The sequence below is a fragment of the Petromyzon marinus genome, chromosome 22 (assembly GCF_048934315.1).
Source record: "Petromyzon marinus isolate PM22_M1 ecotype Great Lakes invasive population chromosome 22, UKy_Petmar_22M1.pri1.0, whole genome shotgun sequence".
NCBI classification, from domain to species: Eukaryota; Metazoa; Chordata; class Hyperoartia; order Petromyzontiformes; family Petromyzontidae; genus Petromyzon; species Petromyzon marinus.
Window position 1 is genome coordinate 10489160 of NC_133688.1, and position 20742 is coordinate 10509901.

The 20742-nt window shown below is 44.4% G+C and overlaps 1 protein-coding gene and 1 long non-coding RNA gene across 2 annotated transcripts in view; both read right to left on the minus strand.

The window, feature by feature from the left end:
* Nucleotides 1-20742, minus strand: part of LOC142925634 (uncharacterized) — a 63792-nt gene that overhangs the window by 23487 nt on the left and 19563 nt on the right. The gene's annotated exons all lie outside the window — the stretch shown is intronic.
* On the minus strand, nt 1013-19127 carry LOC116945020 (gamma-interferon-inducible lysosomal thiol reductase-like). Its single transcript, XM_032959075.2, has 7 exons — nt 18875-19127; nt 15278-15439; nt 10883-10957; nt 9044-9139; nt 8288-8440; nt 4404-4472; nt 1013-1631 (listed from the first exon to the last, which is right to left on the minus strand). Exons 1-7 carry the CDS (start codon nt 18989-18991, stop codon nt 1602-1604), a joined length of 702 nt encoding a protein of 233 aa, XP_032814966.1. The 5' UTR covers nt 18992-19127; the 3' UTR covers nt 1013-1601.

Sequence of the window (20742 nt, forward strand, 5' to 3'; positions counted from 1 at the left end):
CGTTGTCTCTCTGCGTATCTCCGTCTCTCTCTGTGTTGTCTCTCTCTCTGCGTCTCTCTCTCTCTCTCTGTTTATGTCTCTCTCCGTGCTTGCATTTACATTCAGTTCTCACCTGATGACGGTTGCTTGTGTTGCAATCGAAAAGTCGTGATCTAGTATTTATTTTCATTTTTCTTTCCACGTGACTTTTACCGAAAGAACCAAAGAGAGAATGAGAGAATAAGCGTACTTATTTCACAGGAGCTGAAGGTCAGTGTTAACATCTCATGAAAATAGGAAGCTGCATTGAAGCAGTGTAATATTCTGAGGATTATGGAAATTCACAGAAATGTCTCTGGGTCATCGTAAACAGGAAACCCGTGGGCAAATGACTAAGAATGAGAGCGTTGCTTTGAATCATGCACGATTTATCTATAGATAGTACACGACAGTACCTCTTTTCGGAGCACTAAACATCACCGTATATTGCTGTATAAGGAACAACATATGTAAGGGAACTTGTGAAAGGGAGCGCAGTATAGCACAATTTTCGAATGTGGCTCCGCACACAATCCTGTAATTGAGTAGTAACCTCAAGGTTTGGGTAGGTGGACCATGCAGAGATGGAGCCTCCATGGGACCTTGCCACCTCGTCTGTTGATTTATACCAGGTACTAATTTCCTCCCACGTTTCCTGATTCCCCCCCTTCACTCAAAAAGGAATTTGCTGAACATTACAAAGCAGGACCCTTCTCAAGGAGTCTTGACACATAGACGTTTGCTGCACAATGGCCAAAAAGGCCATATTGCATCAACACACAGTTTACATTTTCTTTTCAGGCAGTGTGTGAGTGTATTGCTAATTGTGTTTGTGAACCATTGCCAACGCAGCATCATCATTAAATGTTTAATTCCAAGGAAGATACTCCTAAAACGTAGTCACGAGAGTCAGTGGCACATTCCTGGCATGCATGTCACTGCATTCACTTGTAAAATGAATCATGAATCAAAATATACACACATACGTCTCAAGTCATTCAACTCCGGTCATCTTTATTTAAAAGGTGAGCAATTATTCAGGTGCCTTTTTGAAGAAAGGACACCCATGTAACTATAGTTGTGCACGAAAATGTTTAAATCAATTAAACGAGCAAAGCACGGCCAATTCTTACAACATGTCGTAAGATCAATTATACCTACTTTGCAAAAAAGGTGTCATGTAATTTCCAAACAATGACAACAATTAAAGCTTTACCAACATATAACGTGACTCTGGCTGTAAGTAGCAACTGCTCTAAAGCCCAGTTTCCTGTAACTTTAAACATAACATTAATTCTTAGCAATCATAGCAGAAATAACACAATACAACATTCTCAATATGACACAATACCAAAAGTGCATTTAGGTATCTGTACATGATGTATTTATATTCACTCACTGTCCTTAACCCACTGTCCACCCCACCCCCACATAACTACCCCCCCACAAAATCAATTTAATAGTAAACCATTTTGTTTTATCGCGTTCAAGTGGTTCATGTGCATTTTGAGTGAAGGGTAAGTTTGGGTGATAAATGGTCCATGGTGGGTGAATGTCCAAGGCCTGTGTTGAAACGTAGGTCCTTATTTTCCGCAGGCTGCTGGCAGTTCGCCCTGCGAGGGACAAAGTTGTGTAGTTGGTGCATTGTTGACATCGTTTATTTTTGAGAGCCCTCTCCAAAATCAAACAGTTCCCAGCCACATTAGTGAAACAAACAGGATTTGTGAGTGCTGGACGGAGTACATTGGAAACGTGAATTTTCTAAAGACAAACAAAATATCCTTGTGAGTAAAAGTGAAACATAATAGCAAGTGTGTCTTTACTCAAATGATCAATGAGCAGGTACTCATAACATCTGGCATATTAGTAAGATAGAATAATGATTTTCTAACTCCATGCCAAACCAATTCTGTTATTCGATGGAGATGTTGGTTCCTGTAATGTCAGAATTCATCTGCTGCCTCAGCTCTACTACCAATGCTATCGTGGGCGTGGCGACACTTGAACTTATGAGATAATACAAGCCACAATGTGGTGTCGTGGTATAAAGAGACTTGTACCCCTGTCTGAGTCTGCACGACATTTCTGCGGAGCTGTTGGTGACCATTAACTCATTGCACTTGTTGCGAAATGGGTGTAAGCACAGGTGGCTGTCTGCATTCATGTTCAGGTGCCTCAATGGGGTGTCCTAAGTGCTCGGACGTGGTCATCGTTACCTAAAATAAACCACCCCCAGCCTCCCTGTGTTTGTCCTCCCTGAACGCGAGACCGTCTCGCCGCCACTGCCCGGAGCTTGTCACGTGCGTGAGTGGCGGCACAGCGAACTTTTCTTGACATTTATCCGTTAAGGGCATTTTCTTTTTCTTTGTTAGAGCAGCACTTAAAGAGGTCCAGAGAACAAAAGCTATGACTGCACAAATGTACAACGTGGCAGCCTCCTGTGTACAGTGCTTCCTTAGGTTCGAACTGCTTCCTCCAGCATGTACCTATATAACCACACCTGTGCATGTACATGAACATGCTTTGTTGAGAGGGTTACTTTTGAAAGGAATACATTTTTTTTGTTACCGAAGGCTCGGGGTTTAAGAGATCTGTTTGAAATGTTATTGTGTTTATATAAGGTGAGTAAGATCACGGATAACCCCACAGATAATGGGATCCGTGATATTATAATAAGATAATTGTCCCAGCTCTAATGCTTGAGCCTCATGGTCATCAACATATTTATTTTTTGCCTGATATAAAACATTTTAACGAAGATATGTTCTTACCTTTTACACCATTGTTATCCACATGTTAGGAGTAATAGGAATAAATAGGACCGCAGATAATAGGCGTTTTTGTGGACCCTATAGCTGCCGCGGATAATAGGAGTCACAGGTTTACGGAAAAGAGGCATTGTACTGTAACCGACTATATTTAAATTATAATCGACTACGTTATGGTGGTTAATTATTCACTTCTTTTTCACCTTGACAACGATTACTTAAGGGCGCTATATAAATTACAATAATTATTAACAGACATGATCATTTTTTCCTACTATTTCAAAAAAAAATCTTATTTGATTAGTCGCGCAATTGAACTAATAAATGGTCGAGTAATGAATAAGGTAAATAATAAGATAACCCAGCTTTGCTTAAGAGTCATGGATTAACGTGAGCTGTTTGGGCCAAACTGAGGCCATTTGGAACCTTATGGTTCAGTGAAAACGCCCTGGACTCAAACAGCCAAACTAAGGCAACTCAATTCGTGGGACAAAGGTATACATCTGGTGTCCATTGCTGAGTTGCTTAACTTTGCACGTTCCTCACTGGGTTTTAGCTGTCAGCAGGCAGATATGTGTAATCCAATTCATCAGGCACGTGTGACATTTTAGACTAACCAGAAATTGATATCACAGGTCTTTATTCTGCTCATAACCTTTGATGGGACTAAACTACACAACTGCTGGGCTTGCGCATTTGAGTAGTAATGAGTACATATACATGTACAGCCGTTTTGTAATCAACTGTTGGATGAAGACCTCTCTATGCCATGCGCGTTGTTGGGGTGTTTTGGTCCATCCATACTTTACCTGCTGATTAGTGTGGGCTGAAGGTGAGGATCATAGATATGGGAACATGGAAGTACAGTACCGACGATGGACTTCAAGGCCCTGCGGTCTCCTGCCCACGACGTGGCTAAGCAGACCCTATGTCAACCTCTGTGTGCCATTGTGATTACCCATACAAGCACTATGCAGGATAATGTCTGCTTAGCTTCTGATATTTGACAATACAGAGTGCATTCCGGGCCATTTGTAGTCACATACCCCAGCTATAATGGCAGGTGGCACAGCCATCGACTCATAACCGAAGGCTCATGTTCCAATTCCAGTCTGGAATCGACTAAACCTAATATCCCCGAGTTGGCAAATCAAATGTACATCTGTGGTTATCGAGATAGTGACCACGGCCATGGGCATGTGTATTTTTCCATGTTTGGCTCAGGACAATCATTGGACACGAATGCCTCCCACCCCCAGTACTGTCTTGTTTGACACGCGTGTAGGGATGCTGAGAAGTGAGCCCTAATTAATGAAGAACTTCACACAATCATTCGCGGCATAACGAGCCACAGCTGGTGTTGTGGCTTGGTAAGCGGGGCGAGGCTCGCTCTGATTGGTTGAGTGGAGAAGCCAATCAAATCGAATGGCCATAATGGCTGAAACAGCCATCTGATTGGTCATCTGTTTGAAGCAGAGGTGGGCCCGGGATTTTCAAAGGGGTCAACGATTGATGGAGACGTTGGGGAAGTGAGGGCCGGGAAAAATAAAGGGGTACCCAACAGTTACCTACACGTGTTTTGTAGCGTTTGCTTTCTGGAATGTAGAGTGTTCTTACCTTGTATGCACTGCAAACCATCGGAAGGAGTGCCTCCATTGCCTTGTTCTGGATTTCTTCCGTGTGAGCCTGCATAGGAGAATGGTTCACAACGATCATAGGAACAAGACAAGGAGATCGAATATCACTGAACACCTTTGTAAAGGGTGATTGATTGCATCCAAGACAATGGTACATGGTGAACATACAGTATAAATAATTTAAGATTTACAGACTATTGCGACTTGATAGAGGAAAAATGCAAAGTGTTGCAAGAAAGTGTTCATACACTGAATAATTCAGCAATAAATGCAGGACTGAGGATCAATGTGGAAAAGACAAACACCATGGTGTTTGGAAGCCAACATTCAGAATGAAATTATGATAGGAAACCAAAAGATAGAGAATATACAAAAATGTGTCTACTTGGGAAGCATATTTACCTGGGACAATGACTGTACGAAATACATAAGAGCAAGGATCGCAAAGGCAAAATGAGCCATAGCAGCATTTAACAACATACACAGAAGCAAGCAAATTAGCTACAAAACCAAGCTGAGAATCTTAAAAACATGCGGTTTCAGCACATCTTTGTATGCCTGCGAAACTTGGACACTTTAAAATCCTGTGACAGGGACAAAATACTGGCATTTGAAATGTACCGCTTTAGGAGGATAATGCATCTTAGTTGGGCACAAACAGTGACACACGTAGGAGTAAAAGAAAGGCTGAACGTAACAGAGGACTTGATGCAAGTGGCACTAAGAAGGAAACCGAGCTAGTTTGGGCCACACACATGTAGGATGGAGAACAACAGGAAAATACAAACTGTAATGATGGGAATAATGGAGGGAAGTAGAAAAAGTGGAAGACCCTGAAGAGAATGGCCGGACGACATCAGAGATTGGTGCCAGAGAGATGTGGCCTAGCCTCAGCGTGTTGGCACAGGATAGAGGGACGTGGAAACAAGTGACACAAATTGCAGTGGACACCTGCGGGATTCCTGCCCATGGAGTTTGATGATGATGATGATGAGCCTACATGATAGAATGTACGCGCTGTTTATTTCAGCTCTCGTCAAGATCAACCGTCGTTGGATGGAGAGATGAAGAAACTGGTTAGGGACTGCCGACCGAAATGAGCGTTTCACCTCAAAGCTCAGTGACGCAGGAAGACACTTTAACATTGAGTTGAAGGAACAGCCTTAAGTACGTATTTTAAAATCTGCAGTTACACTTTTCAAGTCAACCCAATAATTATGCACCTTCCACCTTTGCCACGGAAGTAACCCAAAGTTCGATACTGTCATAGAATTACTTGTTTGACTCTGTTAAATGTGTAGTGACGTTAATACTGTCACTATAGCGTTAGCACCGGCCACTATCACAGGAGTGCTGCTGGGCGCCTGAAACCTCCCTAGGAGGCTTGAGGGACACGTGATGGGGAGCCGAGGGCTCCCGACATGATGCAGAAGGGGGCATGGCCGAGGGTGGGGCGAGGCTGTGGCCGGGGGGATAAAGGCGAAGCCCCGGCCAGGGTTTGGGGCTCGTCTGTGGAATCATCCTGGGGCCCCGCGTCTCGTCGTCTCCGGCACTTCGGTCTTCGCTCGGCATTGTGGGTCAGGCAGCGTATTAGGCTGACTGACCCGTTCGTGTAGTTAACTCGCTATTCACATAGTTAACAGTGTAGCTACACCTAACTATAGAACCAGTATACGTTAGAGTTACCTGGAGAGGGAAAGTTGTTAATAAACGTGTTGCCTCCAACTCCAGAGTGTGTGTCTCCTTGTACACCACTACAAATGTAGTATCTTATGTCTGTTTAATGTATGTCAATGATCTAGCCACGATGTTTGCCCTCCGTTTTATTCAATTGTCATGGATAGACTGTCCCCCACCACGAGAATGTGGAATTTCCACCACCAGCTTATGGTTATCAACAGAACTGAGCACCACCGCTTTGCTAATTCATCAAGGATCCCTTTTGACTATTTTCATGTGATTATAATACAAAATCAAGTTCAGTGAAAAGATCTGTTTATATTTAAGATAGTTTGTGTATTCCTTCATGTCTGGGTTAAGACCATAAAAAGCATTCAACACTTGAGAACCTAATTTATCCATGAGTGACTGCTAAGCTTCAAGCTCAGGATCTCAACATTGCTGGCTCCGTGCTCTAATACGGCGATTATGAGACCCCTGACCCACTCGGCCAACTCTAAATGGCTAAGTATTAAAACAGCCCCAGTTTTAAGAAATGCCATCTTAGCAAGTAACCAATTTTTACAGAAGCTGTTCAAAACGGCCTATTAACAGAGCCTTTCCTACCCAAAATAAGAGGGATATTACTGTGTACAATAATACACGATTGCTGATCTTTCACCCAATCAGAACTCGCGGTTTGATGAAATGTTGTATGTTGAACTTCTTTCACACCGTACGTAGCCAACTGTGCTAATGGGAAGTGCGGGGAAAAGACAACAAACTAAGCACGAAAAAATATTTTAAACAACTGAATTTTCAATCTTAGATTCAAAAGCGCATAAGCTCCAGTGGTTTCCTAACATCGGAAGGAAGAACATTCCAGATGGCCGCAGAAGCGCATCCGAAAGCATGTCATGCAGTGACCGTCTTTGTAAACGGATGTCAATGCAAGCCTGGCAGAAAAAAAAAACTTCTGCCAACGGTCCTGCTTTCGTCATGAACTCACTTGCTTATGTCTACGATTGTTTCTGATATCCTTAAAGCCCAGCTACTACGAAGAAAAAAAGTTTCAAGACAACATGATTCAAGAAACAGGGAAACATGTTTCCCCGAGTGGTTCTGGCTTTTACTTTCAGAAAGATGATAAAGAAACATTTTCCTTTGGTCAATCAGAAGAGACTATGTGAGCATGAGTCATCGATCACGTAACTTTGCAGCTTGAGGAAATACGTTTCTGTACATTTGTTTCCAGCATGCGTCATTGGCATTACGTGCCACTTGCAGCCGGACCAACCTACAACTGTTGCCATGTGTAGCAACTAGTAATGATGGTGGAGTTGGCCCGATGGTTGAATGGCTCATAATAGCCCATGTTTGAGCACTGAGTCAGTGTGGATGAGTTCCTGAGTTTAAATATCGGTTTAGCCACCTGTGATTAAACCTGCGTATTCATTCTCAAGTGTAGCGAGTTGATGGTCTCTGTCCCAGTCATTAGTGACAACAGCAATACACATAATTTCAACTATTTCATAAATATTTATATAAATCAGCTCAAGCTTCCTGTAAATCATGTGCTCACTGTGTGGCCACCCCCACTCCAAATCCCTCCACTCTCCCCTCCGCCCCCTCTGAAAACAGATGCCGCTCCTCTGTGCAGTAAAGTTGAGGCCCTGACGCAGCCTCTCCCTTTCCTGACCCGTTTCTCCATTCCTGTTCCATCCTTTCCCTCTTATTTCACATTGCAACTCTTCTCCTCTCTTGTCTGTCCCATTACATTTCCTTTTCCCCCATTCATTGTATCCTTGACTCCACACTCCCCCGACCCGTGGCACGCCACGGGTACAAAGTTTGCGAGTCGTTATGATCATTTCTCATTTATGGTCTGAAAACGACAAATTTCAGTTGGACTGTCATGCAGTGAACGCTATTGTCAGGAGGTTACCCTGTAAGCGTCCATTGCCCCGTGGGTTGAGAGGCCTCTTAAAGTGACATCATAAGCAGTTATTGACATCGCCTTCCGGAACGCTATCCACTGGCATGTGTGATGTTGCACTTCTGAAACATGTGAAACCCAACCGTTAATTTATTTGTCTCACGACGGTACTAATTGAATGTGATTTGGATATAAGTTCAAAGGAACCTGATGATTATGGCGTTGATGGCAATTATGATGATGGTGGCAAGTATGCAACAAGCACTCACCCCATTGAAGACGATCCAAGGGACGTATTTGTGCGGAGGGTTGAGGGCGTCTGTGAGCTGGGCGTTGCTGTGCATCAGCTGGTTGCCCAGAGTGCCATTGGCACACGTCTCAACCTGTTGCCAGTTCAGCGTTGGTGCCAACAAGGCCGCACACTAAGAGAGAGACACACACGGAGATGGCTTTTACAAATGTGAAAAAAGTAATGAATCTACAGATGTTTTTTTTTTAATGCAACAAGACGCGAGCCCGACATATCACGCCGAAAAGTACAATTATGTGTATATACAGTATTTGAAAGTTGATGACAAGTGGTGAAGGCCAAATGTGAACCTGATATCAACATCAGATATGAATGTAACAAATTGACAGTAACACTTAAAAGACCGTTTCAATCAAGTGTGAAGACAGAAGAGAGCAATGGGGTCCAGAGTTAAAACTTCTGTGCAGCAAGTCATCTGCAAGGAGACGCAAGTTGAATGGTGGGTGAAAGATTAAGTAGCATTAGCAGGTTGACAGATGGGTACAAAGGGCAATCACCAAATGACGACTTGTACAACAGTCAAAGGGAAGTAACAGAGCAACTGTGAGATACAGTGAGGCAATGGAGAGTGACAGGGCTGTATCATTAGTGAGGTTAAAAAGCTATTATTTGGATTCTACCAAGAGGGTTTCGCATTTCCTTGTGTCTCCATTACGAGCGGTCACCACCGTGGCTCGGCTGAGAGCGGAGTGCATCAGGTTTTCTAGTGTCTCACCTGGGATGCAGCTGAGACGGGGTTTTCTGCCGCCTCCATGCAGTAGATGATGGGCACATGATCGGCATTGTTCGGCAAGTAGTGGATCAGGCAAGCCTGCACGGTGCACCACACGTTACATAATAACAGGATCTCAGAATATTGGGATGCACAAAGGGATCGAGCCCCCCCCCCCCCCGCCCCATTAAACACTGAAGTGTGTTTCTCTTTTCTAGATATATTATTTTTTAGTTAATTTCCAATTTTGTTTATGTCTCAGATTTGGACGGCACAGCATCTGACCACAACTCAGAAAGATAGTACTGTGTGCTACAAAAATACTTCTGGAGTCGCTTCAATAGAACTGCCCAGCGTAGCACCAGACTGTGCTTCGTCATGCTATGGAAATGTAATTTGCATGCATAAAAGTTATATAATACAACTTTTTCACACCCTGGATGATACGCGTCACATTTGACAGAGACGATAAAACGATATAATTTAACATCCTGATTCAATGTTCAATGACTGTCCAAATATGAACCCAGGATCACTAAACGTCCCGGCTCAGTGCTATGAGACAGATATTATAACCCCCACATTTGTATTCCAAGTATAGATGGACATTCTTCATTGATTTACCACTTGATTTATGTACGTGCACCATGTGCCATCAAAGTGCAGAGTTTACAATCCAAATCGTTCAAATTTGATCGCGAAATAAGTGATTAAGCGTGTAGTGTAGCCCCACTTATTTAGCTCAAAGTCAGCATTTGCGAGTAGATATACTGCCCTCATGCCATGGCAGATTCCTATAGATTTTTTTTTTAATTCACCCTCTTTCATTTCCGCGTGACTTCTCTGAAAACCAACCCTTAGTAGTCTTGTGGCTCAGACTAATTTTGTGAAACCACCTTGCGTGTTTTTTTTGGAACATGCCATTGTTTTGAGGATACCAAACCAACATCAAATATTTCACCGAGTTTCTTGTGATAACCATACAAGGAATATATTATTATTATTATTGTTAACCCGTCCGTGTTCCAGCGATGCAACCCAAGCGCACAATTTGCACGACTTGAAAATTCCGCGGTCTTTTGCGTCATAAGAGCCAGTTGCCGGTCTTCTGCCACTGCACATGAAGTCTGCTCGATCATTGCCATTGTAGTCCCACAGGGTGTGGTGGCTGTTAGTATCACCATCGTGGATTTGTTTGGTGGTGGTAGCGGTGGGCACTGCCATTCTACACACGGGCCTTCATGGCTATGCAGCGGGGTGAGTTGTTGGGCACGACCTCGTACCAAGTCCTGCAGGTCGGTCTTTATGTATGGTGCGACAGGGACTTCCGGTCACGAGGGTCTAACCCGTTTCTGTTCGAGCGAGGCCGTTCTTGATCCGGATGGGTTTCTTCCAGCGCCAGGACGTCGGGGTGTCTTTAAACCCGTGGAACTTGGCGATTCAATGTCATTTAGCGCCAGAGATGCTCTCGGTGTTTAGCCGCGTTATTTGAAGCGACGGGCGGACATTCAGATTTCTTTGGCCTTAGGAAGAAGGGCCGTTTGTACCATTGCTGACCACGCCGGGATACCTTTGGCGAGCAATCGGCCGCCGATTGAATGAAATCGTTTTGCTTTCACATGTAGAAGGGAAGATAATCTTGTTGCTGTTGTATGTCGTGGTGATGACGATGTGGTTGTATGATATATAATGAGAAATACCTCCAATTAATTAACGTGTGTGGGTTGGTGATTTTAAATGTAACTTCTCTGGATAGTGGGAACTAATAAATTAAATAATGACTCAACGCGTGAATAAAATAATTAACAAATTAATCAGGTGTGTATTCATGCACGCACTCACCTGCAGCAGATTCCCAAGGCATTCGTTGGGGCCGTGCTGACACGTGAACACCCACTTATCCCCGTCGTGTTTCTCCTGCAAACAATGAAGACAAATGTGCACGAGCTACCGAACCCTATGGCCGAGTTCGTCGTTACCCCCAAGTCCCCTTTTAAATGCAGGCGTCACTGGGATCTCTCTCGCACGTAAAAAAAACATTAAAAGTCAAGTGTCTCCATACCCAAATAAACAATGGGCGATGCTCATCTCCAGGCATGGAACTGTGCCAGTGGTGGACATTCCACATTCCTATAGCAGGAGTTTATCAAACGAACTCACTATTAACTTCCCACAAGGTAGACGTCATCATTAGACCTCCTTTGCCAGTACCAACATGTAATAATAGGGTTTTTCCCCTTTTTTCTGGCAACAAAACTGAAACCTTTTTACAAGGATTCATGTCTGCATTAACCTGCAGTCAAAATGCAAACAAAAAACATACTATGATAATACATGCATTGTCCTTGCAACTGATTGGTCCACACCAAGTGACGGCTTTCTTTTGAGCCTCGACAATGCATATATTATCATAGCATGTTTTTTGTTTGCATTTGACTGCAGGTATTGTGGTTAATGCAGACATGAATCCTTGTAAAAAGGTTTCAGTTATGTTGCCGGAAAAAAGGGAAAAACCCTATTATTACAATGTAGACGTCATTATTATAAATCAACTAAACGTGTCTCCCTGCTCAAAATTAGCAGCGGGGACTTTGCTCATGATTTGGTGAGCTAGTGATGTGGATTCCTCATTCATATGGCAGGGAATGGTTTATCCGTTGGACAACCACGATTGATTTCCCAAAGGGACGGTGGGACTTGAACTCACTTTCTTATGATTGTGAGTCGAGCGCTTTGCCACAGTACCGCCTGGCCAGAGGTATGTGCACACACACACAGAAGCATACGCACAAATGTGTATCTATATATTTATCGATGAGTGTCTGCACCATACAGTGAGGGAAAAAAGTATTTGATCCCCTGCTGATTTTGTACGTTTGCCCACTGACAAAGAAATGATCAGTCTATAATTTTAATGGTAGGTTTATTTGAACAGTGAGAGACAGAATAACAACAAAAAAAATCAAGAAAAACGCATGTCAAAAATGTTATAAATTGATTTGCATTTTAATGAGGGAAATAAGTATTTGACCCCCTCTCAACCTGTATAAAAGACACCTGGGAGCCAGAAATCTTTCTGATTGAGAGGGGGTCAAATACTTATTTCCCTCATTAAAATGCAAATCAATTTATAACATTTTTGACATGCGTTTTTCTTGATTTGCTCCTAATCTCTTGATCTCAGCTTGTTACCTGTATAAAAGACACTTGTCCACAGCAGCAATCAATCAATCAGATTCCAAACTCTCCACCATGGCCAAGACCAAGGAGCTCTCCAAGGATGTCAGGGACAAGATTGTAAACCTACAAAAGGCTGGAATGGGCTACAAGACCATTCCTAAGCAGCTTGGTGAGAAGGTGACAACAGTTGGTGCGATTATTCGCAAATGGAAGAAACAGAAAAGAACTGTCAATCTCCCTCGGCCTGGGGCTCTATGCAAGATCTCACCTCGAGGAGTTGCAATGATCATGAGAACGGTGAGGAATCAGCCCAGAACTAAACGGGAGGATCTTGTCAATGATCTAAAGGCAGCTGGGACCATAGTCACCAAGAAAACAATTGGTAACACACTACGCCGTGAAGGGCTGAAATCCTGCAGCGCCCGCAAGGTCCCCCTGCTCAAGAAAGCACATATACATGCCCGTCTGAAGTTTGCCAATGAACATCTGAATGATTCAGAGGACAACTGGGTGAAAGTATTGTGGTGAGATGAGACCAAAATGGAGCTCTTTGGCATAAACTCAACTCGCCGTGTTTGGAGGAGGAGGAATCCTGCCTATGACCCCAAGAACACCATCCCCACCATCAAACACGGAGGTGGAAACATTATGCTTTGGGGGTGTTTTTCTGATAAGGGGACAGGACAACTTCACCGCATCAAAGGGACGATGGACAGGGCCATGTACCGTCAAATCTTGGGTGAGAACCTCCTTCCCTCAGCCAGGGCATTGAAAATGGGTCGTGGATGGGTATTCCAGCATGACAATGACTCAAAACACACGGCCAAGGCAACAAAGGAGTGGCCCAAGAAGAAGCACATTAAGGTCCTGGAGTGGCCTAGCCAGTCCCCAGACCTTAATCCCATATAAAATCTGTGGAGGGAGCTGAAGGTTCGAGTTGCCAAACGTCAGCCTCAAAACCTTAATGACTTGGAGATGATCTGCAAAGAGGAGTGGGACAAAATCCCTCCTGAGATGTGTGCAAACCTGGTGGCCAACTACAAGAAATGTCTGACCTCTGATATTGCCAACAAGGGTTTTGCCACCAAGTACTAAGTCATGTTTTGCAGAGGGGTCAAATACTTATTTCCTTCATTAAAATGCAAATCAATTTATAACATTTCTGACATGGGTTTTTCTGGATTTTGTTGTTGTTATTCTATCTCTCACTGTTCAAATAAACCTACCATTAAAATTATAGACTGATCATTTCTTTGTCAGTGGGCAAACGTACAAAATCAGCAGGGGATCAAATACTTTTTTCCCTCACTGTATATGCACGTTTTTAGTGGGCACTTGTGCACATAGGTGCAATCAGACCAAGATATTTGCATGACTCTCAGAGAGCTAAACGGCACAACCGGGAACACCTACGGCCATGCATTATGTTGGCGATGATGCTGCGGCTGCTGCTCCATTGGCAGTGGTGTGCAAGCATGAATAACAAAATAACTCAACTATGAAACTATAAACTATTTTTTTTTTATTTTACCAGGTAAGGCCCACTGAGCTGTGTAGCTATTTTGCAGAAGCAACCTGGCCATGAGCTCAACGAAGTGGCGCATCATGTAGAAATAACAATTGACTGATTACCAATCTATTATATAATTACAATACGCCCCCTCCGCCTCAAATCACTGCATCTGAATGAGTTCAATGATGACGTCACCCTGCTGCTCTATTTAAGACCGGGAGCAAGTGAGGGCTTCACTATTCTGGCGAATTGCCCGATGATGCTGCATGTAATTACCAGCGAAACGTCGTACTCAAAAAATTTAAATGTTGTGGATTCACTCTTCAACACACCGGTGGGCTAAAGTAGTGAACTATTTTGTCTTTTGTCAACGAGACACATTTTTTTACTGTTTGGCCGTGTCGGGTGGTGGAGGGTTACGACACATTTATAAATAACGCGATCTAACCCAAAAACCTTTATTATGAATAATATTTGTCGCAAAAGCCTACGTGTTAAACTGCAATGTATAGGAGCTAACTTCTCGAAATGCACGTTGATTATAAATGTGAAGGGAAAAACATCGGAGGACCCGGAGAAAAATCCACGCGACTACGTGGAAAGAGACATGCAAACTCCAAATATACAGCAGGCGTCGGGGTCTTGATCGAACCCACGACCTCCTCCATATCAGGCGAGGAAGTTAACATCTCGCCACCATCAATACAAAATATACATAATAGGCTTTGTGTGAGGCAATGGCTCTTCTTCATAGCATATCACAAAATTATGTGCTCTGAATGAGGGCCATTGCCCAAAACGTCACCTATTATATACTTTTAAATTGTACTTTTGAAGCCACGGTGTTATTGACGAATGTGTTGAGTTTTTTTCAGTCATTTACTCTATCAATGACGAAGCAAAACCTGAATCGATACTGCCACGAACCAATACTTGCTGTTTGTATCACCACCTATAAAGGCATGATTGTCACGGAGATATGGGGCCGTCCATAAATAACGTCACGCGATTTTAGACGATTTTTGACCCCCCCCCCAAATATGACGTCACAAGCTCTGCCCCCCCCCCCCCGACAAACCATATTTCCATTTTGAAAATAAAACATGCTTCAAATCGCTTTAAACTATTGTCATTGTAGTGCGTATTTAATGTGGCGCTGCACTCTGATGTCGTAGGAGAAAACATTTATTAAAAAGTCTATTTAATTAAGTAGAACGTGTTGTCTATATTTATTAAAAGTTGCGCATTTTGATGTGACGTCACATTTCTCAACCCCCCCCCCCCTTGTGATACATCGTCACAAGTTTCTGACCCCCCCCCCCCCCAGGTGCGTGATGTCATTATTGACGGCCCCTTAGTACTGTTGCAGGACGCTCATTAAAATAGAGCCCAACAGCTTACCCGGCCCCGTCCTGCTTAAATAAATAAAATCTATCAATCTAAAGCCTGAGTGTTGTTAACAGGATGGCAGGCGGAGAGCTATAACGTGCGTGTCTGTGCGCGTGTGTCTGTGCGCGCGCGCGTGTGTGTGTGTGCTCTCATACCTGGGCATTGCCGTACGGCACCAGGGTGACGTTCATGATGTCCCCCAGGAGGAGCCACGTGCCGTAGAGCTGCCCCGTGGTGAACGCGCGGCACCCGGGGCACAGCGACTCCGCGTACAGCTCAAGGCTCACGGCCTCCGCACCGCCGCATGCACGGCCATCCTGTCGTAGGGCAACCGCCACCAACAAAGAGAAAGATTCCTCCCCGCCTTGAACAGACTGTTGGGGCAGGTGCTGTTTTTCACGAGCACCTATGGCGCACGAGGAGGTGGTGTGGCCAGTAGTCACCAAGCCCGGCCGACCTTCGCCCACCCACCCCCCACTGCAATGCTGATGTTTACAAACCACACCAGGTGCTGTACTCATTGAAGGCTGCGTCGACCTAGGGGAAGGCCGCCCCGCCCAGGACCGGCTCAAATATTCGCCACCGTTATTGGGCCCGAGCGGCAATCCAACTCTGGTCCACTGGGTTCGTAGAGCACCGTGCAAGACCGCTCCCTCCCACCACGACCATCGTCGTCATCATTAGCATCAATTGCATCACCAACATGAGCAGTGACACACTCACGCATGTTCTGTCCCAGGTCGCCATGACCGCCACCATCAACCACCATGTCCTCATTAACTACATCATCATCATCAGCCTCATCAGCATCAACATGAATGCACTCATAAATAAAGGTAAAAGCGCAGCCCTCCAATTGCTTGCTCACGCCGCTGCCGGCAGATGGGCCCGCAAACCAGGGAGTTCTCGGGGGTGCTTAGTCTACTACTATTCTTCCACACCGTTGGAAGAGGTGTGCTTACCCACAGTTTACGCCATCACACACGACCTGCCCATTGATTGTGGCGCACACACCGATTCTGCTGGGTGGACAGAGGCGGGCGTGTGGATTTCAGAACCAAACTCATAACCGTTCATAAGTAGCGGCGCCTATACAAGGTATATTCTAAAAAAGAGACCATTAATTTAATGTAACTCACACCTGCTTAACAATGTATATACTACTAATAATAGAGGAATACATGTACCCAGAAAAAAGCATTACCGAGTAAAGATTCGAATACAAAGGAACCCCTGTGTAGAATGTTTTGTCACACTTTGTTTAGTATGGGTTTACATGTGGTCAGCATTTGGAATTCCCAGAGACAACCAACAGAAATAAAATGTCAGAAGCCTACTTGCTCTACTGCCTCATATAGCCACCTTTCTATTTGGATAACGCACGCAACATCATCAGGAGACTCACGGCCCCATCTCTGCGTGATCCACCAACCTCCTCGTCACTGGATTAGAGACAGGCGCGACCACAGTTGGGAATTTAAGGCCGACCAAGCCACATCGTTAAGTTAAAGACGTTGATTAAACCACGACATGATGAACATTATGAACTATTGTAATCATTTGTTTTTCTGACCAATTAATTATTATCAGTGACCAGGCTGAGACAGAGTGGCTCAGAGCCTATTTTTTGTTGGGAGCCCGGGATTTGTATTCAAGACTTTTCATGTGCTGCATCGATAACTTACTTATTTTTACCGGGTAAGGCTCAATGAGCTACGTAGCTATTTCTCAAAAGCGACCTGGCCACAAAATGATAGTTCAACGAAGTGGCTTATCAAGTGGAAATCTGTAGCAGCCAAATACTCCAACTAAACGAGTGTTGATTCTAAATGTGGAGGGAAAAAATGGAGGACGCGGAGAAAAATCCATGCTACCATGGGGAGAGAGACACGCAAATTCCAAATACACAACTGGCGTCAGGGTCGGGATTGAACCCACGACTTCCTGCATACCAGGCGAGGTAGTGAACATCTCGCCACCGTGGGACTCCCACTCTGATACCACAAACATGAGCATCCGTCTCCCGAGCCACCTATCCCCCTCAATGTAGCGTTGTACCGTATTTAAAGTTACTGCACTACCTAGGAGGGTTCCAGGTACCCCAGGGGGCTTATGATAATTCAGATACCGTGATCCATCACCCCTGATTAATCCAGGCTTTCAGCTGCCCTTGATTAAACCAGGGTATTTCTGTGTGGTGAGTTGAAGGTCTCAGCCTGGGTCACCGGTGACTTGCTCCGAGACCCATCGGCTTAAGAAGAGACAGGGGCACAGGCGTTGTGGTTATCTAGAACGACTCCCTAAACGTTTACAGATATCATAAGAGACACCCGCAAACGTTTCGCTACAAAAATCGTGGCATTTTTTTATGCTGTATTTTTGTTTATCCCTTCATTCAACAAGGTGACACAACTCTGAGCAGATGACGCTTTAAATACACAGCATTGCACGAGCAGCAGGCTCAGTACTGAGTCCGTCAACTTCTTCTTTCGCATGGCTGATGTAGATGCAGAGCAACAATCTCACATTCAGGTCAAATCAGATAACCGCGTGAGGAGCACAGGAGTGTATCATCACTGTGGTGTCTCCTTCAAATTTGTGGATCGGGCATTGCGTCGTTATACGTTGTACGGTCTGTTCTGGATGACCACAGTCGCACACTGTACAGTTTTTACTGAGTCATTAGCCAATATTCACGTTTATTTACTATGAATATGGTACAGCAGTTCAGTGTAACGTGGCTTGTATGCCAAAAAGTCAAGCATTCCCTTGCTGGTCTCTCATTCGGAAGCTTTCATTTCGTTACATCCGACGAGCTTACACTGCACGAGTTTCACAAAGAAAACCAAAGTGAAACATGTTCAACAGAGTGTGTCAGTACTTGTTGTAAAGTCTCGAGGTGAAGACAGGGTGTTAGCAAGTCTGGAGGGGGTCTGGGTTGGCAAATTCCCCAGAGTGTCCAAAAGAGACAGCTGGGGAAATTCCCCCGGAGAATCCACGAGGATAAAAGCCAGGGTCAAGATGGGAAGTTCGGGGTCTGTGGAGAGGGACTCGGGCCATCGTCGTTGTCTTCACGTCATCACTGTCTTCCCTGTCTTCACGTCATCGCTGTCTTCAAGTCATCGCGGTCTGCTCGGTCATACGATCTCCACGTCGGCGTTATCTCATGACCACGGGGTCCTAAGCTACGTTACGTGAAATAAAATAAACCTCGAAAGTTCGAGTCCGGAGCCATTACAACCGGTGTCAGAAGTGGGGTGAGTGCATGCAAGTGTGGCAAAGGTAATTCGCGATCGCATCCGCGGATAACAGGTCACCATGCATCCGTAACCCAACCAAGAGCCACATGGGAGGCATTCTCTGAGTCGGAAACCCCCACGTTGTTGTTAAAACCGGATTCTCAGGTGTAGCGAGTTGATCGTCTCAGCCCGGTCACCTGTGACTACACACACACGCGCACGCCTATCACATTGTACATCGGCTCTGTCTCTTTTATTATATTTCTGCTTGCTGACTACAGTACAAAATGGCAAGGGATGGGGATCAGGTGGTGATCAGGGTGGAGGGGAGCGAGGTGCAGGCTGCGGTGGTGGAGGCATCACGGACGTGAGGTGGTGCTGGTCGAGGTAGTGGGAAAGAGAAGGGGAAAAGCGGAGTAGAGAAAAGAGATAGGAACTGAGGGCAATGTGAAAAGAGGAAAGCGAGGGGGACAGAGTAGGATATGGAGATGGAGTTTGTTGGCTTCACGGTACCTTGCGAAAAGGAGAGGCGTCACAGGGCTTTGCTTTCGGATGACCATGCGCATTGTTTGCCAGCAGAAGTACCACCACTAGACCGACAAGCACTCCCCATGACATCATCCTGAGCATGAAACTTTATCGCTGGTCTAAAAACAAAATGTGTGGCGCGAAAGTTTTATATTCAGCTGCCAACTTTACTTTTTGCTAGTTTTACAACAACAACAAAATCAGTGCTTCTTCAACCGCGGATTTTCAGCCACTGAGTTGCTGCTGCCGCTGCCAGCTTATATACAGGTGGGCCAAGTGACGTAGCAGAGGAGGAAAGATCGTGGCGAATGATTCACATCGCATTGTCAATGCTTTTGGCGTTGCGTAATGCGTCCAACGGAATGTCAAGGCACAAAGGGCAAGCCAGTCTTGGTAATGAGCCCCTCAGTGCTTGATGCCAGCCAAACAAAAGCGTTGGGGGCATGAACTGTCTGACGGAAGAAAAGCAAAACACTTTGACATTTGTAAAGTTAAACCACGCGTCGGAAATGTGAATAAAGAATATCTTCAAAGAAAAGTTGAAAACAATAATAAGTTATGTGAAAACCCTCCCCGTAGAGGCGATTATATATATTTTGTTATTTTGTTGTTTCTCTTCAACGTGACTTTACCGAAAAAACTAAGAATAACAATAATAAGGTTTTGTTTTTGAGTACAGTCAAATTAAGATGTTAAAGGCCCTCCCCCCCCTTACTCAAATGAACACCAATACAGGTAGTCCCGACTTACGATGGTCCGACTTACGATATTTCGATCTTACGATGGCGATAGCGATATGACAAAATTGTAAAATATTTTTTTAATTTCGCGCGGCAGGCAAAACGCAGCAGCGTTACGAGGTACAATACTGTAACTTTATCATCGCCATCCTCCTCTTCCGACAACTAAGTTAATGTAACCATCAACAACCTAACATCGTTCAAGTATGCAGACGACCGACAGAATCTTGGTGAGTACAGTAGAATATGATACGTGACGATACGTTCAATGCATGTATGATACGTAGCTTTAGCGATTTCATTTTAGGGTTACCACGATACGATACATACGTTCAATGCATGTTAAAAGTTTTTGTTTTTATAGCAGATAGGATTGTTTCCTGAAAAAACTTTCTATGAAATTGCAGTTTATATAGGTAGGCTAAGAATTTACCTTGTGTTTTTTACTTTAAATTTTACTGTGCAATACAGCATTGTAATTAATAAATACATACAGTATATCGTTTATACAGTACGGTACTGTAAATTGCTCTGTTTTGCTAAATTATCACCATTCTTTAAGACTCCTGGGTAGGCTAGGCCATTTTCGACTTACGATATTTTCGACTTACGACGGGGTCGTCGTAACGCATCTACGTCGTAAGTCGGGGACTACCCGTATTATGATTATTATTTTTCTCTGATTGCGCTGATTTAAGCAGCACGGCCTCACCGAGTCTCAAGACTCTTCTTCAGGAGAGTCCTGCCAAGCTTGCGGAGCAGGGTGCGACGCTGCCACGTGTACATTTGCAGATAGTTTCCTTTCCGCATTTGGATGTTTGGTATAAAGTCAACATTACCAAGACAGGGCCCAGTCTGTCCACGTAACAAAAGTAGTACTTATTTAATCAACCCCAGCGGGATTATGGGTAGGATTAACCCCCATTCGGGATTTGAACTCACAACCTTCTGATTGTGAGTCAAGTGTTGTTTGCCACAGTACATGCATTCCCGTTTGCAGAACATGCAACTACATACGTATCGTATGTACATATTTACCTTTGCATGTCCGCTTGTACAACATTGACTTGCTGGTGGTTGCGCGCACCTACAATCCAGCACTGTGGATCACAC